General features: G+C 49.2%; 2 protein-coding genes and 2 pseudogenes across 2 annotated transcripts; 2 read left to right on the top strand and 2 right to left on the bottom strand.

The window, feature by feature from the left end:
• The first annotated feature begins 17,135 nt into the window (after window positions 1-17,135).
• On the top strand, window positions 17,136-19,761 carry LOC139008417 (egl nine homolog 1-like; annotated as a pseudogene).
• Window positions 19,762-19,947: 186 nt separating this feature from the next.
• Window positions 19,948-20,523, bottom strand: LOC139008416 (annexin-2 receptor-like). Its single transcript, XM_070411696.1, has one exon. The coding sequence runs from the start codon at window positions 20,521-20,523 to the stop codon at window positions 19,948-19,950; it is 576 nt and encodes a 191-aa protein (XP_070267797.1).
• Window positions 20,524-22,369: 1,846 nt separating this feature from the next.
• LOC139008415 (egl nine homolog 1-like) lies at window positions 22,370-23,113 on the top strand (annotated as a pseudogene).
• A 188-nt stretch (window positions 23,114-23,301) lies between these two features.
• On the bottom strand, window positions 23,302-23,877 carry LOC139008414 (annexin-2 receptor-like). The gene has a single exon (XM_070411695.1). It carries the CDS (start codon window positions 23,875-23,877, stop codon window positions 23,302-23,304), a length of 576 nt encoding a protein of 191 aa, XP_070267796.1.
• Window positions 23,878-24,134: the final 257 nt, after the last annotated feature.

Raw genomic sequence — 24,134 nt, 5'->3', positions numbered from 1 at the left:
TTTTTATTGGTGAGTAATTTGCCTCTGTCTTTTCTTTCCCTATCAGATACAGAACTCTTTCTACTGGAATTAAATTTTTACAGGAAAGATGAAATGCCTGCAATGAAATTCCTCTCCCATAATCTGATGATAGAATGTTGCTGAGTGAAATGACTGTTGCTTCCCCAACAGCCACTGAAAAAGCGAAATTCTTTGGCATGGTGGACTAATTACTGTGTGTGTGTGTCCTGCCGTATTAAGTGAAATTTTTGGATTTTTCAATCATATTGACTATACAAAACATCAAAATCACACCAGCCCTCTATGAAATGTCAGTCTCTCTTTCCCTTTGTTCTCCTGGCTAACTGCCTCCCTACTTTAGGCACGAAAGGAGAGAGAAAGGGAAGAAAAGGGGATGAAGAAGAAGAGGGACAAGGTAGAAAGGGCAGGAAACACCTTCCCACAGCACCTCTCACTGGCTCACTACCCTCATCTGCTTTTATGCTTTTCTTTGACTCCAGTCTGCACTCTGAAATGTGAATGAAAATTCCAAGGAAACCTGGAGGCAGAAAGCTGCATCCCAAGGCCATTGCCACTTAACAATAGAATGTTGTGATGGTTAAGTTTATGTGCCAACTTGACTGGGGCTCAGAGACAACCAGAGAGCTGGTAAAACAACGTTTCCTGGGGGAATCTGTGAGGGGTGTCTCCAGCAGAGATTAGCATTTGAGTTGGTGGACTGAGTTAAGAAGATGGTCCTCATGATGCAGGGGGCATCTCTCAGCAACAGAGGGCCTGAAGAGAATGAACTGTGGAGGAAGGCCTACTTTGTCCTCTTGCTTGAGCTGAGACATCCATCTTCTTCTGCCCAGGAACATTGGCACTCCTGGTTCTCAGGCCTTCAAACTTGGACTGAATCACACACCACAAGCTTTCTAAGGTCTCCATCAGCAGACAGCAGATGTGAAACTTTTTAGCCTCCATGTAAGCCAATTCCTCATAATAAATCTCCTCATCTCTATCTCTACCTATATGAAAAAAATAAACATTAAGTATATAAATAATGATAGAGAGAGGGGGGAGGGAGAGAGAGAGATATCTAATTAGGTCTGTTTCTTTAAATACCCTGAGTAATAAACTGGAAAGTATGAAAGTTAGAAGCAACCTTATCTGGTCAAAATGGCAAAATGTGTAAATACTGTGCTTGCCTTCTCCTGCAGCCACAGCGAAATTACAACTAAACTATAGAGAAACTATCCTTGAGAACCACCGGAAGTCTAGCTGAACAGAAGTCCTAGAACTAAGGATATACAGAAGAAGTCATGCTGAGACTATTATGAGGGGCGGAGGCACGGAACAGGCTGGCCCCACACTCATGTGCGGTGATTAAAAATTGGGAGGGATATCTCAGCTTCAAAGGTTCTCTCTGAGGAGCAAGGAGTCCCAACTCCAGAACAGGATTCCCAGCTCAGGGTTCCAGTGCTGGGAAGAGAAGTCTCCATAACTTCTGGCTGTAAGAACCAGCTTGGATTATAGCTGAGTGAGGTAGAGAAGGCTGCTGAAGTCCCAGGTATTCCTCCTAAAGGGCCCGAGCACTAACTTACTCCCTGATGGACTTATCTGCTCTGAGCTCCAGCACTGGGGCAGTGTTGGGGTCCAGCCCCAGCAGGTCCAGGGGTTCCCAAAGGTGTAGACGGAGTTGGCAAAGAATGAAGGAATGACATGGAGGCAGCGTTCAGTTGATCAGCATGGTTGGGTTCTCTTGCCTGGTTCTATCTTGAAATTTCTTTTGAGAGCCAAATTTTTTAAACTTAAGCTATATGAGTAGGTACATTGTTATTAACTTAATTAGGGTACTCTTAAGCTGGCCTTTGCTAAAAACGTCCTCAAGCTGATTGAGATATTTCGCTGAGGTCGATCCCTTCCAACTCTCCCATCTGCACTCCTCTTGTGTACTTGTTTCCTCTATCTCCTTTCATTCATCCCCTATATATGTCCACCCCCCACTTCTTCTAAGGCCACTTCTTCAAAATAGACTCACCCAGGCCAAAAACCGACTTCTGCGCATGGGCCACGAAGTTCCAATCACACTGTACATGCGAGCTCGCACGTGGTATTTTGTGGAAGAACCACACTCAAGGGGCCAAAGAGCCAGCCGCATGTGGCTTGCAAGCCGTGGTTTGCTGACCAGTGGCCAGGGAGAAAATAGAATGCATTATTTGATTGGTATGAGGAAACTTCTAAAAGACAAAATAACTCCATAAATGGGTTCTCTGTGGGAATCCTTATGGTGCAGAAGTTAGAGAAAACCACCCTAGCTGTTGTGGGTCAGTGGTTACAGCATCAGCCTGAGCACCAAAGGGTCCTGGGTTGGATTTCCAGACCTGCATGGCAGGTTCAATCCCCAGGGGTAGCTAATGGATGTCTGTCTGTCTGTCTCTCTCAGCATATAGTATCCACAGTGTATTCCACTGCAATACAGCCAGCCTTTGTCTGGGTCAAATAGCTGGTTGAGGCAGGTATGTCTGGATGTCAATGTCATGTTTATCTCCCTGTCCTCAAGTTCATTCATCCCCAACCCTTAGGAAGCAGTGTGTCATCCTTCCATGTTCCAGGGGCTGTGATGGGTGCCTTACACGCAGACATGAAGAACTGGCTACAGGTTTCAGACCTTCCATCCCAGTGAGAGAATAAACACAGTCAGGAGACCATTCAGAATACAGCCAGCTCTGTGAGCATTTGGGGACCAGAAAGAAACATTCTAAACCTGATGCTTCTCTTCAAAGTCAAATTTATATTGTTTGCTTAACTGCGGGGGCTGAAGGGGGATTGCAATAGATGTAATAAATAAACAACAACAGAAAAAAGCCAAACAACTTAATAGATAGTGAAGGTGGCAGATGATTGAAAGCTCAAGCTAGTCACAAGGATTCGGGAGCTACTTGGGACACTCCGCTGAGTTGAGGATTGGGACAAAGAGCCTGAGAATGAAGGAGCTCTGCTGGGAGGTTAGGAGAGTGAGGCCAACTCAGGATTGTCAGAGCCCCGTCTGCATAGCAACCTGACAGCTTTACTTGTCCAATTCTCCTTTTTGTTTTTTCCTTTCATAGGTATTACTCTTTAATGAAAAAAAAAAATGCCTGCTTAACTTCATCCCTGCATCCTCTGGAACCCATTTGGAGACAGTTGTTTCAGTTTAGTTGTACTGCCCTGGCCAATGTCACTCAGTGATTAGAGCATTGGTCCAGGCACTGAAGGGTCCAGGGTTCAGTTCCCAGGTTGGGCATGGCTGGGAGGCAACCAGTGACTGCTTCTCTCTCACTTAGATGTTCCTATCGCTATCATTATCTCTATCTCTATCTCTATCTCTCTATCTCTTTCTCTATCTCTATCTCTATTTCTATCTCTTTTCCTCCCTCTGCCCCTCCCTTCTACTCTCTCTGAAAAGCAATGGAAAAAAAAATCCTCAGGTGAAGATAACAAAACAACAACAAAAGTTTAGTTGTTCTTATTATTCTATTTGATAGTCAAATTTTGTTGCCTTAGGTCCATGAAAGCCCTTTAATCTCACTCCCCACCCTTCCCTCACACCCCCGGTTTCCTGTTTTCTGGTAAAATAAACTGCCTCAGTTGCAAATTTTATTTTTCTTTCCCCAGATCTGCAATCAGTCTTTTTTCCAGGAAACTTAGTGCCATTTATTGGGAAATGTAGAAACCACCATTTTTTCATTGATATGCTCAAAATTATTTTGTTGATAATTGTACCCAGTCCTTTTAAGTAGACACATCTAAGATATACAATTTTTTAACAGAAAAAACACCCCTAAATCATAAATTTATAATAACGGTCAAATTTAGATGTTACAGATCGTTTTGAGCATCCTGAGAACCCAGGAGATACACTACAGGGAAATTATTTTAGAAGCTTCTAGGTAAGTCCATGCTTCAGTATAAGCTTCCATTTAAGAACTCGGTTCCTAATATTTTATTAAGGAAAAAATGCCTCTAAATTTTACGCTGGGATGTCACTGGAATAACTGTTTAGGAAAGAATCACAACTCCTTGACTTTTTAGGTTTTTGGTGCATACGGTAAGAAATGTGTACAAATCTATCTGTGTACTTACCCTCAAAGCAGCCAATAAAATCCCAATTATGAAAAAACTATGTAGAACTAAAATTAAACAATGGGACAACAGTTCCCCAAAGTAGCTAGAAATAATGACCGAGTGCACTATCAGAACTATGATTAGAAAGACAGTCTCAGGAAGAAGTAACACTTTGGAGGTATAATACATGGGAAAAACTGACAGATGACAACTGGGAGAAAATAATTTCAAAGTCTAACGTTCACAGGTAATGAATAGCTATGCAGACAGCACATATAATCTCTACAAATCAAAATGATAAAGCAGGAAATGCAAATGAGAACGCTCAGGGATATGATTAGGTAATTCACAGAGAATTAGCACAATACAGGTAAACCTTGCTTTTTGAAAGCTTGCTTTATGCCACTGTTTAATTTTTTTTTTTTTAGCTGTTAGGGAGGCAGCAGTGAGAGTCCTCACCAAGCCTTTCTCAGGACCTACACTCAGCATCTCAGTATCAAGCTACCATGGCTTTGAGCTGTGTCTGTGAGCATCTTTGCGCATCTGTGAGCAAGATGAGTCCTAAGGTCCCCAAAATGCCTATGAAAGCTTGTGCGGGGTGAAACTTAGAGTAAAATTTGATGTAATTGAGCATTTCCATCCTGGTGAATAAAATAAAGACATTGTGCATGCGTTGAACAAGCAGAGGGGAAGAATCCAAAAAGCTGCTGAAGTTACTACTCGGTTCTGCTCAATGGTCTTCTTTAGTCAGCATCCGGTAATAGATAAAGAGAAAAGTCTATTGCTTAAGTGGATTGATGGCTGTGCAAATCATGGTATTGCATTATCCTATACTTAAGGAGAAATCAAGTCACTCTTTTTAGGGAGTGAAATACCCTGCACACACATTATTGCTACTTTATACAGTCTGTAATGTGTATCATAGTGACAAGAAAAAAATTTGAAATGCCCTAAATTAAATTACAGCAGGCCAGCTGGGCCAGCATGGCTCAGTGGTTGAGCGCTGACCTATGAACCAGGAGATCATGATTTGATTCCTTGTCAGGGCACATGCCCAAGTTGCAGGTTCAATCCCCAGTAGGGAGCATACAGGAGGCAGCTGATCAATGATTCTCTCTCATCGTTGATGTTTCTAGCTTTCCCTCTCCTTCTCTCTCTGAAATATATATATATTAAAAGAGTCCCTGGTCCATTGGCAAGTGACCAGATCCCCAGCAGCATCCCCTCTGGTATGTAAATAAATAAATAAATAAATAAATAAATTACAGCAGGCCAGAGGATGGAAGGAAGAGACAGGAGAAGCTAACCAGTTAACAACTGCAGAGGAAACCCAGGAAAACACTGCTTACATTCCTGAGTGTATGTGGAAAACTGAGTTAACTTCTCAGTGCCTAGTTCCGTGACTATGTAAAGAAAAGGCCAGGTGCCTCTCTCCTTGCCTACCCATGACCGCCCCACACTGCTGCCCACCAGCAACCCAAAGGACCAAATACTACCTTAGGGATTATGGAGTTACCCCAGAACTAGCCCACTTCACCTCCCACCCCCTTCATCTACAGCCAGTATAAATGATTCAGAACAGCGTTCATCTTTCTTCCCCAAACAGTTTCCATAAAAGAGCCAGTCAACGCCAGGACAGGGGGTTTGTTCCTCTTTTCCAGGCGGACCTGCCTCATCCCCGGGACCTGGGCCTTGTCTGGCTGGCATTTGGTTCAGTAAATCCTTTCTTTCAGAACAGCTTCCAGCTGTTTCACAATATCATTCTGCTTTTACTATATGTTAGTGTTATTTTAGGTTTTATATGTTATTTGCTATAATTTGGTAGGCTATTATGGCTCAAACATTTTCCATATAAATTTATGGTAATTGCTTCTTCATTTTGTGCCATTTCCATTTTTAAAAGTTGCATAGGAACTCTGCGCTTTCAGATTGTGGGGAAATCTGTAATACAAATTGGCTAAAGAGTGTATAAAGAGAGGCTCAAAATCATTATAGATAAATACATGCTAAAGCTATAAAACTGTTCACAGATGGATTGGTTCAATATTTGACTGTTACCATTTTCACTTGTTTGAAGACTTTTTGCTTCTCTTTATATATTCCTTGACCATTGTTTTCCTGATTTCCTTGAATTGTCTTTCTGTGTCTTCTGGTAGCTCACTGAGCTTCCCTAAAATAGCAATTTTGAATTCTTTATCGGGTAACTCACAGATCTCCATGGCTTTGGTGTTGGTTACTGGAAGATTATTGTGACCCATGGTAGTGTCACGTTTCCTTAATTATCCATGTCCCGGGAAGATTTACATCTCTGTCTTTGCATTTGAAACAGCAGTCACCTCTTCCAGTCCTCCCTGACTTGGGGAAGGAAACCAGAGCTCCTGAGGTTATGGCTGACCTGTGAGTACACCTGCCCCACGCTTCTTGCGCCCTCTTGTGGCAGAAGTCTTGAGCTTGTATGCTTTCTCTGGATCCTGGGATGGACCAGGACCTAGCACTGTCAGCCTCTCTTTAGTTTTCCCAAAGGTGGCGCTGAAGTTCAAGTTTGGTTTTTCTCTGGCTTGCAGAGTCCAGCCAGCTTTCTGCCTAAGTTCAAGGTCTGAGAAGCGCCTCATTGTAGGCGTCTGCACAGGTGGGAATGCTAAGCTCACTCACACACGCTCACTCCCCTCTCATCTCCTCCCCTTACACCCCACCCCTACCCCTCAAGAGAAATAACCAGCTGTAGCTAAGATCTCTCTGACTTTAAGCTGTGCTGCCTTGCGGTCAGAGGTCTTGCAGGTAAAGTAAAACTGCTTTCTTCCTCTCTCCAATGCATCCAAACTCTCTTTTCCCAAACTGTGTGCATAGGTTCCAGTGTGCTGGAACCTCTCCTCTGGAGACCTGGACCTGCACAAAGGCACTTTTGGTCCACCGGTCATTGTGCGAGAGTAGGACAATGGCCGCAGTCACGCACAATACTTCGAGCAGCTTCTCTAGATATACGATAATATAGACGGAGAGCAGAAGCATTTTGATGATGAATGGCATGAGACCGCCGGGCTTCTTCTAGAGCTGTACAAACTATTGGGCGAGTTAGTAGATCCGCCTGATAATTTCCTTCGCTTAAGGGTCCTGGTAGGCAGGAATGAGCTCTAATATGTCCAATATAGAAAGCCTTTTCTCGTTTATGAATGTAAGTTTGTAGCTGAGTTAACAAAGAGAAAAGGCTGTTCTTCCTTGTGGGAGAGAGGCGGTCTCAATATGAGGAAATAATTTAACTATATATTGAGAGTCAGTGTACAAGTTAAAGGGAACCTGTTGCAATTGTTCAAAGGCATAAATGACTGCCAAAAGCTCTGTTCTCTGGGCTGACGTCTCTAGGGTTTGTTGAACATGGGTTATTGAGTCAATGATTGTTACTGCCTTACCATTAGAGGAGCCATCTGTGAATACTAAGGAGACAGGAGGTGATAATGGCTCTTTTGAACATTTAATAGGAAATATAAACGGATGTAGGGAGAGAAATTGCAATATAGGTGATCTTGGCAAATGATGTAAAATTTGTCCAGGGAAGTTACCTATAGCTATTTGCCACTCTTCTTCAAATTGTAATAGTGTGTCTAATTGTTCTCTTTTATAAGGTATTATTATCTCAGTAACTTCTCTTCCAAAGAGTTCGATACTGCGGCGTCTACCTTTGATAATGAGAGTGGCCACTAGGGAAGGATGGGATGGTACAATCTTCCTTGGAGTGACAGGTAAATGTATCCATTTTAATGGTCCTTCCTGCCATAAACATCCTGTAGGAGTATATTTAGTGGCTAGAATAATTAAGGCCCAAGATTTGGAATAATCTAGATACTGTAGTTGCTGTTTATTGATGGCCTGTTCTATTTTTGCTATAGCCTTTTCTCCTTCTACAGTTAATTGTCGGGGAGACTTTGGGTTAGAATCTCCCTTTAAAATGTCAAATAGAGGTTTTAAGTCAAGAGTGGTTATTTTTAGATATGACCTGACCCAGTTGATATCACCTAATAGTTTCTGATAATCATTTAATGTGTTTAAATGATCTTTTCTTAATTGTAAAGGCTGATGGGTAATGGTAGAGGTATGTAATATTCTGCCTAAGTAGGAAAAAGAAGGTTCAGTCTGAATCTTTTCTGGGGCTATTTTTAGACCATGTTCTTCTAAAGCAAGGACGGTCTGAGTAAGAATTTCCTGTAAAGTAGCCCGATCTTTATGAGCTAGTAAAATATCATCCATATAATGAATAAGATATAGATCTGAAAATTTCTTTCTAATAACTTGCAATGCCTGATCTACAAGCTTTTGGCATAATGTAGGACTATTTTTCATCCCTTGTGGGAGAACCTTCCATTGATATATCTGATAAGGCTGTTTAAAGTTTTCTGATGGTATGCTGAATGCAAATCTTTGACAATCAGCTGGGTGAAGAGGTATAGTGAAAAAACAATCCTGTAAGTCAATAGCAACAACACAATACTCCTGTGGAATTGCCACAGGGGAGGCAATCCAGGTTGTAAGGAGCCCATATCTTCCATGGTGTCATTTATGGCCCTTAGATCTTGCAAAAGTCTCCACTTGCCTGATTTCTTTTTTATTACAAATATGGGTGTGTTCCAGGTACTATTTGATGGCTCTATATGTCCCTCTGCTAATTGCTGATCAATTAATTGTTGGGCTGCTGTTATTTTCTCAGATGTTAAGGGCCATTGCTCGACCCATACTGGTTGTGATGATTTCCAGACTATGGGATCAGCAGTCCTATGGGCAATGGCCCCAATTATAAATCCTGTCGAGGAGTGTGAGGTATTACTTTCTTTTCCTAATCCCTTTTCTGGATTAGATCCCGTGTCTAGCATCTGTGATGTTACTCTATCACTGGGGCTATATAATAGAACTCCCATTTGAGACAAGATATCTCTTCCCCATAATGTAAAGGGGATAGTTGTAATTACATAGGGACAGAATGTTCCTGAATGTTGATCTTCATCAGCCCAAGTTAAAATCTGAGAACTCTTTTTTACATTAGATGCCTTGCCTAGTCCTACTAGGAAAGTGGAGGTGGTGTGTGTGGGCCACGAAGAGGGCCAATCCTTCCCTGCTATGCAGGAAACATCTGTACCTGTATCCAATATACCTTCAATTGGTTTTCCCTGAATTTGTAAAATTTTTGTAGGTCTAGTAGCATGGATTTCTTGTATCCAAAATGCTGCATCACTAGATCCAAAGCCTCCGGCCCCTCTAGCTTCCTGGGTAACAGCTGTCCCTATTTTATGTATTGGTAACAGGAGTAATTGGGCAATTCTCTGGTTGGGCTGAATCTGTATCGTTGTGGTGGGTGGGGAAAGTAAAATCTGTATTTCTCCTGTGTAGTCTGCATCAACAACTCCTGGGATGACTAAGATCCCCTGTAACGAGGTGGAGCTCTGCCCTAATATTAATCCTACAGTTCCCTCAGGCAGCGGCCTAGACACTCCTGTAGGAATGGCTGCTACTGGCGAGTCTGGGGTTAGTATTGCGTGGGTGGTTGAATGGAGGTCCAATCCTGCACTGCCTGGGGTTGCTCTGAAGAGGTCACTGACGGATTGAAATTTGCAGCAGAGGGGTTGAGGGTCAATGCCCCTATTATTGCAGGGGCCTGGGGCCGGCCCCTTCTCAAGTTTCCCAATTGAGGTGATGGGATATAACCTCCTTGGGAGCGATTTGTAGAATTTAAAGGCCGACCATTTTTATGGTATTTCAATCTACATTCCTTTGCCCAATGGAATCCTTTCTGACATCGGGGACAAACGGTTTTTGGAAGATTAATATTATTCCCTGATGTATTTCCAGGCTGTCGAGGAGCTTGCCATCTGGCTTGAGTATTATTATTTCTATTTGGGCATTCTCTGCTAAAGTGCCCAGATAAGCCACAAGAGTAGCAGTTCATATTTCTCTTATTACCTGTATTATTGCTGGCTTGTCCTATGCCCTGTACATATTGAGGGTATATCTCCCCTTTGAGAGCTGCAGCTATACCTACACCCTGTATAAATGCTGGACTTACATCAGCACACTGTTTTATAAAATCATTTATAGTTCCTGTTCTGCAAATCGGCCTTAATAAAGCCTGACAGGTATTATTAGCATTTTCAAAAGCCAGTTGTTTGATTAGGATATCGGCAGCCTCTTCATTATTGATTACTCTCTTGACTGCCTGTATGAGGTGAGAAAGAAAATCCTGATATGGTTCCTCGACCTTCTGTTTAACCTCTGTAAGGGAGGTTGTTTTTCCTGCTGGTTACTTTAATAAGTGCCTCTTTGGGCATATACATTTGCTCCTGAGCCGTGTTAAAATCACCTTCTCCTAATATCATGTCTAGTGTTATTCCTCCTCTGGAATTTTTGCTAGTGGCTACAGCTTTCTTAGCAAGATCATCATATTCAGTTTTCCATAATAAGTAATTGCCTCCTGAGAGACAGGATTTACAAACCTGTGACCAATCATAAGGAGTCATCCATTTATTGGCTAGGGTTTCTACCAAGGTTAGTGTGTAAGGAGCTAGGGGTCCATATTCAGAGCAGGCCAATTTTAATTCTTTAAGAATTTTGTAAGGTATAGCCTCCCAGGTGGGGTTTTCGTCCTCATCAAACTCATTCTCATATGCAACTGGGAAGCAGAGTGAGAATTCAAGATCTCCATTAGCTTCAGCTTCTCTTATCGCCCTTTGAAATTTAGACATGGAGCTCCTAGGAGCCGCAGGACCTGGTTTAGGCTTCCTTTCTAATTTAGGGAGCCTGTTTTGAATGGGAGGGCCTCTCTCCTCTCTACTGACTGGAAAGGAACAATGATCATGTTTATGATATTTCTTCTCCTTCCGATCAGTAGGCATAGCTAAATTGCTCTTAGATTGAGCTGGAGACAATAATGATGTATCCTCTCTAGGTGGATCCGAGGGACTATTTAAAGTTTGAGAAAGTTCAATAGTTTCTGCCTCTGGTGCCAAGATGCCACGAATTGAATTCCAGAGGGAAAAGGTATTTTCCGGGACCTTCTGGTCCTGCGGATGGAAGGTGTGATAATTCATAAATTGCTCTCCTATTTTAGTCCAAGTTGTTAAATTAACAGTTCCATCCTCAGGAACCCATTGACATGCATATTCTATAAAACTTTCTATCTGACTGGGAGTAACCTTAACTCCTCTGCTAGCAAGCAGACGCATTAAAAGATTAATACAGAGTCTTTTTTCTTTAGACTCAGTATGACCCATCTTGTCAATCTAAGTTCTGTACTAACTACCCGCTTACCCTACTTATCCTCTATAGGAGGGGTCTGCAGCACCCTATGGTGCAGTCCGATCCGTCCCAAGTACGTCCCAAGTACGGGGGGGGGGGGGGGGACGGGGGGACTTACCTAGAGGCCCCACGTTGGGCGCCAGTTGCTGGAGTCCAACCCCAGCGGGTCCAGGGGTCCTCAAAGGTGTGGATGGAGTCGGCGAAGAAGGAATGACACGAAGACAGCCTTCAGTTGATCAGCAGCCTAGTCAGGACCTCTAGCAAGGATCTCCAGCCAAAGTTCTGGTTGGAGTTCTGGTTAGGAACTGATGAGGATCTGATGTTTATTGTCTTGTTACATCCGTATTTATACCAGCCGATTTTAATCCTGTCAATTTCTATTACAAAGGTTAGGGCGTTTCTTATCTCCATTCCAGGGAGTAAAGATTATGTAGCTTAACTACCCGCCTGGCACTTAATTAAGGGGTTGTATCCCCTCCCTAACCTCAGGGGAAAATCCCCACCTGGGGATACAACCTTTCTCAGAGAGGTGACCTTGGTTAAAACACATGGCACTAAGGAGAGCAAACATTTTAAGAACACTATGCTATATATGCCAGGTCCCTTGAAACATATGCTGTGCAGATGTTTCTTTCCTGCAGCGACTGTGTCAAGCAGCAAGGATGAACCTGCCAGACCACCGAGGGAGGACCCGTCAACACCGGAGACCAGGGGTTCTGCCCTGGGGGAGCTCTGCCTGGACCGGTCCTGGTGCTGTGGTCACCATTTTTATTTTCCTGCAAACAGCGCTGTTTGCCCAGAAAAGGACGGAGGAGAAGCGAGTACCTGGAGGCCATGTTCCTTGGTCCCACCCCAGTGCAACCAAAGGACAAGGAACCAGGTGGCCTCCAATCCTGAGCCTGGGGCTGGTCCAGAAACACTGGGCACTGCAGGTGCTGGAAGCGGGGGGGGGGGGGGGGGGGGGGGGGGGGGGGGGGGGGGGTTGGGGGAGTGGGGGGGGGGCGGGGGTAAGCTCCAATCAGAGACTCCGTACAAACCACCGCCCTGAGCACTTCCCACCGCTGGGACCAGCCAGCTCCCCAAGAGGCTACCCGCTCTGCTACCTGGAGAAACACCAGGTGCCTGGGAGGCTGGATGAAAAAACAGAAATACACGGATTAAAATGCATTCCCACCCCCTTTCCCCATGTCAATGTTTTAATTTTTTTTATTTCATTCCATTTAATTGTAAAAAAATATTTTCATTGACTTTAAAAAGACTAGGGAGGGGGGGAGAGAGACAGACAGATAGGCAGACAGACATCCATTAGCTAACCCTGGGGATTGAACCTGCCGTGCAGGTCTGGGAATCCAACCCAGGACCCTTTGGTGCTCAGGCTGATGCTGTAACCACTGACCCACAACAGCTAGGGTGGTTTTCTCTAACTTCTGCACCATAAGGAGTCCCACAGAGAACCCATTTATGGAGTTGTTTTGTCTTTTAGAAGTTTCCTCATACCAATCAAATAATGCATTCTATTTTCTCCCTGGCCACTGGTCAGCAAACCTCGGCTTGCAAGCCACACTCGGCTCTTTGGCCCCTTGAGTGTGGCTCTTCCACAAAATACCACGTGTGAGCGCGCATGTACAGTGTGATTGAAACTTCGTGGCCCATGCGCAGAAGTCGGTTTTCGGCCTGGGTGAGTCTATTGTGAAGAAGTGGCCTTAGAAGAAGTGGGGGGTGGACATATATAGGGGATGAATGAAAGGAGATAGAGGAAACAGGTATACAAGAGTGTGGGGGGTGGTTACGGTGTTTTGGCCAGGTCCAAGCCTCGGACTAATGAAAGGACAGGGTCCTCTCGTTGCCAGGTGCAAGTCCCAGCTGGAGGGCAGGGCCCTCCCAGCACAATGATAGCCAACGGCTGTGGTTGTAAGCTTGAACCTATGGTCCAAACATGTAACCCCACGTGCCTTGTGATAGAGTTCAGGTGCATGTAGTTAAGTGAGGTTGAAACTCAGTGAGAATGCTGTAAAGAACGTGATCACGCCCCTACTTTGCCTCATGGCATCTGCTATAAAGTAAAGACGGCTTGTGGTCTTCATTGTTGTCTCCTCATCAGGGAGCAGCGTCCCACCGAGACCCAGCTTTCATTCTCTTGTATGTCTTTCCTTAATCCTTTCACGCCCCCCCCCCCCCCCCCCCCGCCCCCTGCTCTGGATCACCCTTGGTCATGCTAGCGTGGCACAAATGTTGCGCCACCAGGGACTGAGTTCTGGAACCAGGGCCTGAGTTTTGGCCATAACAAGTGGCGCCAGAGCAGGCCCCTTTGGCCATAACAAGTGGCGTCAGAACAGGCCTGAGTTCGGGGGAATTTAAAAAGCGGTCAGGTGAAAGGAGGCTCCAAGGCGCGTGCAGAGAGTAAGCTTAAAAAACAAAAGTAAGAAAATAAGAAGTTAAGTTTTAAAAGCAAAAGTAAGAAGGCCAAAAAACAAAAATAAGGTAGGGAGCCTAAGTGTGGTAAAATTAGCTCGGTGTAAAACATGGGAATAATGCTTAATTGAAACATTTTTTAAAGTCTAAGCGGTAGGAAATAAGCAGTAAGAAATAAGCGGTAGAAATAGAAAATAAGCGGTAGAAAGCAAGCGGCAAGAAGCAAGTGGTAGAAAATAGGCGGTAGAAAATAAGTAATTAGGAGGTACAAAATAAGGCAGATATTTCCTAGCTTTTGTAAAGCAGAAGATGGCTGTGGTGGATGATGTGTAAGGAAGTAATTTTTGTTTTAGACCTAGATTGTAAGCTCCTGCAGCAGTTGCATTGTTTCTAGGCTTTGGTCAACCGCCCAAACAGCCTGATCCAGGGGACTGGTTTTGCATCAAAGACATCTTTGCATCAGGGAGATATCAGCATGGAGTCAGCTGAAGAAGATGGCGACTAAGGCCAAGCAGATGTTAGAAAAGCAAGTGGAAGCTATGCTAACGTTGGTGAACTATCAGTTTTCTGTAGAATCTTGCGGAGCTAAAATCTAAGGACTTTAAGATATCCTGAAAATGTTGACATGTTTGTAACTTGGTTTTGCTGTTATTAGCCAGAGTTTTGTTCTCTTGTTAAATTGCTGTTTATGGTTTTGTTGTTTTGATGTTTTGATTATGTTGAATAATTTATTTAGAGTTTTTTCAATAATGTAGATAGGCGTGTTTAAAAACAAAAGTACAGGGGGAGATGTGGGGCGCTTACAGTGTTTTAGCCAGGTCCAAGCCTCGGACTAATGAAAGGCATCGTTGTCTCCTCATCAGGGAGCAGCGTCCCACCGAGACCCAGCTTTCATTCTCTTGTCTGTCTTTTCTCAATCCTCCTCCCGGCCCCCACACTCAGGGTCACTGAACCAGGCTGAGCTGGCATGGCACATAAGGCGCCCTGGGGCTGAGTATGCCATGACTGTGCCGGCTCCCTGGCTCCCCACACAAGACTAGTGTGGATGGGAGAGTTGGAAGGGATCAACCTCAGCAAAGTACCTCAATCAGATTGAGGACGTTTTTAGCAAAGGCCAGCATAGAAGTACCCTAACTAAGTTAATAACAATGTACCTACCTATACAGTTTAAGTTTAAAAAATTTGGCTCTCAAAAGAAATTTCAATCGTTGTACTGTTGATATTTGGCTCTGTTGACTAATGAGTTTGCTGACCACTGTCCCAGACCATCCAGAATCCTTGCTTTTTAAGGGCAGCCCTAGGTGGATTATCTTAGGTAAGGTAATGTTTCCCCAAAGCAGGCACTACAGTTCCAAACTATCCAAAAGCTCCCCCATTTCCCCTAAAGGCAAAGGATCCTGGTTCCTGTATTGGCCCAGGAGGAAACTCCCCTTCGCCTCTGGATTTCCTAAAACATCTAAACTGTTACTCACTGGCTCTTACAACACACAGGGACTCACGCGTTTCCCTGGTTTCAGTAGACCAGGATGAATTATCAAGAAGCTTCAACAGAGATGGCTCAGGATCAGAGAGCTCCACACTAAGGGAGTGGAGCTCAGAGCTGAGCTTTACCCTGGAACTCCAAGGCCCTGGGGGAGGCAGACAGGGCAGTGGGCTCAGGGGTACCAGCACCCACTACTCACCAGCCTGGGGGGTCACCAGGCCTCCTGTCCCCACCCCACTTCTTGGCCACAAGAACTGTTGAGAGAAAATTCAGAGCTTGCACTTTGAAGTGATTGGTTGTCACCACGGCCTTTCCTGGAGCCAGGGGATTGGAGAAAGGGAATATATCGGTGTCTCCGGTATAGCAAGGTTTCCTGCTCACAAATCACTGTTTCCATTGTTCTCCCATCTCATCTCTCTGAAAGTAAATAGTTTAAAAAGTGACTATATCGGCTCTGGCCAGAGAGCTCAGTCATTTATAGATAGGATTGTCCTGATCTACCCATTTCTTCACTCAGGCTGCCCTGTGAGCCCCCACTGGCCGCCTTGCTCTCTCAAGAGCAAATCATTCCGGGAGAAACTGCCTCCACTAAACAGCGCACCATTGAAGCGGGCAGCCTTCCGCGAGGCGGCCTCAGAAAACCAGTGCCTTTTTCCTCTCAAAACCTAGACTTCAGAACTGGGAAGGCACTGTCCCTGCTAAGCAGGTGTGGAGATAGGGTTTGCGTGGGTGAAAGCATAAGCGTGGCTAACGGTAGCCGGCCACCCTGAAAGCGCTCCTGCAAGGGTTGGGGCAGTGGGAAGGGCAATGGGGAATCCCTTCCGCGGGGCTGAGCAGCACCCCTGGGCCACAAAGGGAACGGAGAGTTAAACTGCTTCTGAGAAAAAGTCCGCTGGGCACACCTAGTCCCCAGCAGTCCCAGACAAAAGGCCTTGGCCCCAGGGCTGCGGAGCATGTAATGGCACCAGGTCATTTTGGTCTGAAGGCCACATGTGGGGCTGGCTGCGAATTTCTCACCACTTCCCCCAATGGACCCACATGTTGACGATGATGATGATTTACAGAAGAAGAAAACATCAGTTTCATGCACTGTACTTCGTTTTTATGTAAACTTTGAAACGTTTTATGAAAAACGTTTTTATTTGACAAAATTTACCTACTATGTGTAGGTGTTCATAAAGTGTGGTGTAAATATACTAAACAAACCAGTATTTCAATAAAAGGAGGTTGAACATTAGAAAAAAAAGTATATAGGGCGCTGCAGTGGCATTTCTGACTGTGGGAGCCCAGTTTCCCGGTCTTCTGATGAACCCAAGCAGCACCAGAAGGGTGACCCTGGAAGCCAGGAGATGTGTGGTCTGCCTTGGAAACCCTCGGTATGTGGCGGCCTTGCCTCTTGTGGCGGAAGTTGGAACTTTTCCTGTGCACCTAACCCAAAGGCATGGATGCCCGCTTCAAAGAGATAAGAGACCAAGGAATGTTTCATGCCTGGTTCCGAATCTATAAAGAAGAAGGCCTGTTGGCTTTGGATTCAGGAATTGCTCCTGCTTTGCTAAGACAGGCATCAAATGGCAGCATTGAAATGGGCATTTCTCAAAGCTTGGAGAGATGATCTGTAGAGCCTTTAGGAGATTCGAAGGCAGGCTCAGAGACGCTTGTTCCAAGGCGGCGTGATTGGCAGCTTCATTGCTTCCTGCGGCCAGCAAGAAGGTAGCCAGGGCCTGTGGAGGGGTGTCCTTCCAGTTGGTCAGCGGGCCGAGGGCGGGGAGCCGGCCTGCCTGAGGCCAGGGGCGCCAGGCGCCTGGCACAGTGACGGGCCCTGCCCCTCCGTCTGGCCGCCACCCCTCCTGCTCTTCCGGCCGCCGCCGCCGCCGTCATGGCCAATGACAGCAGCGGGCCGGGCGGCGTAGCCGGAGCGAGCGAGACCGGCAGTGCTGCGAGCTGTGCAGGAAGATGGGAAGCTGCTGCGCTGCCCGCGCTGCCGCAGCTCCTTCTGCCGCAGCTCGGAGCGCCTGTGGGGAGCGGTCTCGGTTTGACAAGGTTCCGAGGAGACAGTCTTTCACAAGGTGGGCTGTCACACGCTCTATCCCACTAAAGTTCAAGTTACTGATTTAGCTTGCTAAATGCCAAATAAGCAGGAAAATTGTGCTGCAGCAGTATAGCTTGTGAGAATAAGGAAGTAGTCTAGCTGAGCTCAGATCATGAAAGTCGGTCTCAGCCACCGACTGAGACGAAGGATTGGAAAAAAGGAAGTTGGCCGAGACCGTTAGAGATACTTGCGCTGATTAAATCGAAAGTTGCTTAAGTTCTGCTAAAAGCATATGTAACCAGTGAATGTATAAAAAGACTGTGTGAAATAAACTCGGGGCTACAGTCTTGAACTGTCAGTCCTCCCGATCCCATCTTTGCGTCTGTCTCTTTTCTTAATACTCACCCCCCTTTCAGGTACTGTTCGACTGTAGTGCCGGCGGGCTCCGGCAAGCGCCAGCGCCAGGACTGGAAGAAGCACCAGATCCTGTGCCAGAGCGGCGAGAGCAGCCCCCCCACCCCCCAGCCCCGGCCTCGCTCCCTCCCCCCGGCCCCGGGGGTGCCGTGACGCCGCCCAGGACTTTGACGCGGCGGCGGTGGCGGCGGCTGAGACGGAGTCCGCGAAAGAGGAGCCGCTGGTCCGCTCGTCGCTGCTGCAGGAGAAGGCAAACCAGTGCCCGCCGAGCAACACACCGTGCCTGCGAGGGGCGCAGCCAGGCCGGCGGCGTGCGGCCCATCAGGCAGACAAGCCGCTGCCCGCGCTGAAGCTGGCGCTGGAGCACATCGTGCGCTGCATCGACAAGCACGGCATCTGCGTGTGGACGAACTCCTGTGCGTGGAGCCCGGGGCGGCAGATCGGCCTTTCTGCTAAACGAATACCGCTGCACGGACACCTGGCGGCAGAGCGGCCTTTCTGCTAAACGAATACCGCTTCACTGACACCCAGCGGCAGATCGGCCTTTTTTCTTTTTTTTTTCAGATCGGCCTTCCTGCAGGACGAATACCCTGGCACACCCGGCGGCAGATCGGCCTTTCTGCTGGAGAATTCCCCTGCACGGACACCCAGCGGCATATCGGCCTTTTTGCTGGAGGAACTCCCCTGCACCAACACCCAGCAGCAGATCGGACTTTTTTTTTTTTTTTCAGATCGGCCGTTCTGCTGGACGAATACCATTGCACGAACACCCGGCGACAGATCGGCCTTTCTGCTGGAGGAACGCCGCTGCACTGACACCCACGGCACATAGGACTTTTTTTTTTTTTTTTTTTCAGATCAGCCTTTCTGCTGGACAAATTCCTCTGCACAGACACCGGGCGGCTGGTCGATGTTTCTCTCTCATGGGTGTTTCTAACTCTTTATCCTTCTCCCTTCCTCTCTGTAGAAACTCAATAAAATATATTTTAAAAAGAAGTGGGCATTTCTCAAAGCTTGGAGAGATGATTTGTAGGGCCTTTAGGAGATTCGAATGCAGGCTCAGGGACGCTTGTTCCAAGGCGGCGTGATTGGCAGCTTCATTGTTCCCGTGCTGCCAGCAAGAAGGTAGCCAGAGTCTGTGGAGGGGTGTCCTTCCAGTTGGTCAGAGGGCCGAGGACGGGGAGCCGGCCTGCCTGAGGCGAGGGGAGCCGGGCACATGGCGCAGTGACCGGCCCTGCCCCTCGGTCTGGCCGCCACCCCTCCTGCTCTCCCGGCCGCCGCCGCCGCCGTCATGGCCAATGACAGCGGCGGGCCGGGCGGCTGAGCCGAGCCTGAGCGAGCGAGACCGGCAGTGCTGCGAGCTGTGCAGGAAGATGGGAAGCTGCTGCGCTGCTCGGAGCGCCAGCGCCAGGACTGGAAGAAGCAGCACCAGCTCCTGTGCCAGAGCTGCGAGGGCGCCCCCCCAGCCACCGCCTCGCTCCCCCCCACCCCAACCCCCGGGGCCCGGGCGCCTGCCGTGACACCGCCCAGGACCGTGACCCGGAGGCGGTGGCGGCGGCTGAGACGGAGTCTGGGAAAGAGGAGCCGCTGGTCCGCTCGTCGCTGCTGCAGGAGAAGGCGAACCATGCCCGCCGGGCAACACACCTTGCCTGCGAGGGGCTGAGCCAGGCCGGCGGCGTGCGGCCCATCAGACAGACAAGCCGCTGCCCGCGCTGAAGCTGGCGCTGGAGCACATCGTGCGCTGCATCGACAAGCACGGCATCTGCGTGTGGACGAACTCCTGTGCGCGGAGCCCGGGGCCGCAGATCGGCCTTCGTGGTGGACGAATTCCTGTGTGCGGAGCCCGGGCGGCAGATCGGCGAGGAGGTGCGCGCCCTGCGCGACACGGGCAAGTTCACGGACTGCCAGCTGGTCAGTCAGAAGAGCGACTTTTCCAAGTACATCCGAGGCGATCAGATCCCATGGATCGAGCGAGGGCAAGGATCCCGGCTGCCAGACCATTGGGCTGCTCATGAGCCGCAGGGACGACCTGATCCGTGTTCGTCTGTGTATTAAGTGAGGTGAATTTTCAGCCTCCGGATAGCATCACTGAGATCTCATCTTTTATTGGCCCTAAAAAGTCTAAGTATTTCTATAAATTAAGCACAACTCCGTGGTCTGGAAAAATATTTAATATTAAAAAAGGTTGACATTTGATTCAGGTCATGTCCACAGTCAGCGCCCTCCTGCCACCCTCTCAGGGCTCCTAAAGGTCCAGGACTGTCGCCCAGCAGTCAGCAGCCCAGCGGCTCAAAGAGGAGAGAGCACGAAGGATGCACTGCAGGCAGCCCGAGCAAAGCAGGTGCAGGCGCCACCGGGTGGGGCCCTGAGCTGGGCTGCACCCTGAAGGCTGCACGTGGTCCCAGGCCTCCGTGTCCACTGGTCCCTGTCCAGCATGGGCGTTGGGCCGCAGGGCCACGGGAAGCTGCCCGAACGTGTGCTCTGTGGGGTCAGGCGCTCCTGCGGGTACTCCTGGCATCGGCACGAATCCTGGCAAGAAGCCAGCACCGGGCTGCACTGGGCTCTCTTCCGAGGAGTTCTGGGCCTCAGCTAAGAGTGCTCGGTATCGCAGGAGGACCGAGGGCAGCTGCCAACAAGGACTGGACAGCAGTGGCTGGTGGTCATCGCCGTGGTGGCTTGAGGACTGTGCCAGCGGCACGAGGACAGAAGGTAGCTGGTCTGGGGAGATCGGGGACCACGGAGGATGGCGCTCTGGAGCCGAGTCTGCAGAATCCCAAGCCTGCCGCAGCGCGTCGTGGTCCAGGAGAAAGTGCGGCTCCATCGCAGAGATCTTGGGGCAGGAGGACATGAGCCTGGAGTTGATGCAGAGGCAAAGCCTTGGGTGCTGCCTGCAGCCTGGATATTTATGCTCTCGGGGGGGGGGGGGGGGGGGGGGGCGGGGCGGGTGCCAGCCTCTATCGTGCCTATACCAATTACTTAATCGTGTTCGAGACCTAAAATTCAACTAAACACTCCAGCGAGTCATTCAATACCCAGTAAGACCCGACCCTCCCCGACCCCCAGTGCATGGACACCAGGCGGCATATCGGCCTTTCTGCTGGACGAACACAGCTGCACGGACTTCCGGCGGCAGATCGGCCTTTCTGCTAAACGAATACCATGGCACGGACACCCAGCGGCAGATCGGCCTTTCTGCTAAACGAATACCGAATGCCGTGGCAGATCGGCCTTTCTGCTGGAGGAATTCCTCTGCACTGACACCCAGCGGCAGATCTGCATTTCTGCTAAACGAATAACGTGGCACGGACACCCAAGGGCAGATCGGCCTTTCTTTTTTTTTTTTTTCAGATCCGCCTTTCTGCTGGAGGAATTCCTCTGCACTGACACCCAGCGGCAGATCGGCCTCTTTTTTTTTTTTTTTTTTTTTTTTTTCAGATCTGCCTTTCTGCTGGAGGAATTCCTCTGCACGGACACCCAGCGGCAGATCGGCCTTTCTGCTAAAGGAATACCATGGCACTGACACCCAGCGGCAGATCGGCCTCTTTTTTTTTTTTTTTTTTTTTTTTTCCAGATCGGCCTTTCTGCTGGAGGAATTCCTCTGCACTGACACCCAGCGGCAGATCGGCCTTTCTGCTAAACGAATACCGTGGCACTGACACCCAGCGGCAGATCGGCCTCTTTTTTTTTTTTTCAGATCGGCCTTTCTGCTGGAGGAATTCCTCTGCACTGACACCCAGCGGCAGATCGGCCTCTTTTTTTTTTTTCAGATCGGCCTTTCTGCTGGAGGAATTCCTCTGCACGGACACCCAGCGGCAGATGGGCCTTTCTGCTAAACGAATACCGTGGCACTGACACCCAGCTGCAGATCGACCTTTTTTTTTTTTTTTTTTCAGATCCGCCTTTCTGCTGGAGGAACTCCGCTTCACTGACCCCCTCCGGCAGATCGGCCTTTTTTTTTTTTTTTTTTTTCAGATCGGCCTTTCTGCTGGAGGATTTCCTCTGCACCCACACCCAGGGGCAGATCGGCCTTTCTGCTAAACGAATACCATGGCACGGACACAGAGTGGCAGATGGGCCTTTCTGCTGGAGGAACGCCGCCTCACTGACCCCCTCCAGCAGATCGGCCTTTTTTTTTTTTTTTTTTTTTTTCAGATTGGCCTTTCTGCTGGAGGAACGCCGCCGCACTGACACCGAGCGGCCGATCGGCCTCTTTTTTTTTTTTTTTTTCAGATCGGCCTTTCTGCTGGACAAAGTCCTCTGCACAGACACCGGGCGGCTGGTCGATGTTTCTCTCTCATGGATGTTTCTAACTCTTTATCCTTCTCCCTTCCTCTCTGTAAAAAAATCAATAAAATATATTTTAAAAAGAAGTGGGCATTTCTCAAAGCTTGGAGAGATGATCTGTAGAGCCTTTAGGAGATTCGAATGCAGGCTCAGGGACGCTTGTTCCAAGGCGGCGTGATTGGCCGCTTCATTGTTCCGTGCTGCCAGCAAGAAGGTAGCCAGGGTCTGTGGAGGGGTGTCCTTCCAGTTGGTCAGCGGGCCGAGGGCGGGGAGCCGGCCTGCCTGAGGCGAGGGGAGCCGGGCGCGTGGCGCAGTGACCGGCCCTGCCCCTCGGTCTGGCCGCCACCCCTCCTGCTCTTCCGGCCGCCGCCGCCGCCGCCGTCATGGCCAATGACAGCGGCGGACCGGTCGGCTGAGCCGGAGCGAGCGAGACCGGCAGTGCTGCGAGCTGTGCAGGAAGATGGGAAGCTGCTGCGCTGCCCGCGCTGCCGCAGCTCCTTCTGCCGCAGCTCGGAGCGCCAGCGCCAGGTCTGGAAGAAGCAGGAGCTCCTGTGCCACAGCGGCGAGGGCGCCGCTCCCCTTCCGGCCCCCCAGCCCCGGCCTCGCTCCCTCCCTCCGGCCCCGGCGCCTGCCTTGACGCCGCCCAGGACCGTGACGCGGCGGCGGTGGCTGCGGCTGAGGCGGAGTCCGCGAAAGAGGAGCCGCTGGTCCGCTCGTCGCTGCTGCAGGAGAAGGCAAACCAGTGCCCGCCGAGCAACACACCGTGCCTGCGAGGGGCGCAGCCAGGCCGGCGGCGTGCGGCACATCAGGCAGACAAGCCGCTGCCCGCGCTGAAGCTGGCGCTGGAGCACATCGTGCGCTGCATCGACAAGCAAGGCATCTGCGTGTGGACGAACTCCTGTGCGCGGAGCCCGGGGCCGCAGATCGGCGAGGAGGTGAGCGCCCTGCTCGACACTGGCAAGTTCAGGGACAGCCAGCTGGTCAGCCAGAAGAGCGACTTTTCCAAGTACATCCGAGGCGATCAGATCCATGGATCGAGCGAGGGCAAGGAGCCCGGCTGGGAGACCATTGGGCTGCTCATGAGCCGCAGGGACGACCTGATCCGTGTTCGTCTGTGTATTAAGTGAGGTGAATTTTCAGCCTCCGGATAGCATCACTGAGATCTCATCTTTTATTGGCCCTAAAAAGTCTAAGTATTTTTATAAATTAAGCAGAATTCCGTGGTCTGGACAAAATATTTAATATTAAAAGAGACTTACACTTGATTCAGGACTCATGTCCACAGTCGGCGCCCTCCCGCCACCGTCTCGGGCTCCTAAATGTCCAGGACTGTCGCCCAGCAGTCAGCAGCCCAGCGGCTCAAAGAGGAGAGAGCACGAAGGATGCACTGCAGGCAGCCCGAGCAAAGCAGGTGCAGGCGCCACCGGGTGGGGCCCTGAGCTGGGCTGCACCCTGAAGGCTGCACGTGGTCCCAGGCCTCCATGTCCACTGGTCCCTGTCCAGCATGGGCGTTGGGCCGCAGGGCCACGGGAAGCTGCCCGAACGTGTGCTCTGTGGGGTCAGGCGCTCCTGCGGGTACTCCTGGCATCGGCACGAATCCTGGCAAGAGGCCAGCACCGGGCTGCACTGGGCTCTCTTCCGAGGAGTTCTGGGCCTCAGCTAAGAGTGCTCGGTATCGCAGGAGGACCGAGGGCAGCTGCCAACAAGGACTGGACAGCAGTGGCTGGTGGTCATCGCCGTGGTGGCTTGAGGACTGTGCCAGCGGCACGAGGACAGGAGGTAGCTGGTCTGGGGAGATCGGGGACCACGGAGGATGGCGCTCTGGAGCCGAGTCTGCAGAATCCCAAGCCTGCCTCAGCGCGTCGTGGTCCAGGAGAAAGTGCGGCTCCATCGCAGAGATCTTGGGGCAGGAGGACATGAGCCTGGAGTTGATGCAGAGGCAAAGCCTTGGGTGCTGCCTGCAGCCTGGATATTTATGCTCTCCGGGGGGGGGGGGGGGTGCCAGCCTCCATCGTGCCTATACCAATTACTTAATCGTGTTCGAGCCCTAAATTTCAACTAAACACTCCAGCAAGCCATTCAATACCCAGACCCCCAGTGCATGGACACCCGGCGGCATATCGGCCTTTCTGCTGGACGAATACAGCT

Source organism: Myotis yumanensis, unplaced genomic scaffold (genome assembly GCF_028538775.1).
Source record: "Myotis yumanensis isolate MYYU_CA2020_CCGP unplaced genomic scaffold, mMyoYum1.0.hap1 SCAF_4, whole genome shotgun sequence".
Taxonomy (NCBI): domain Eukaryota; kingdom Metazoa; phylum Chordata; class Mammalia; order Chiroptera; family Vespertilionidae; genus Myotis; species Myotis yumanensis.
Note: the sequence above shows the minus strand (reverse complement) of the source record. Positions and strands in the feature narration are given on the sequence as shown.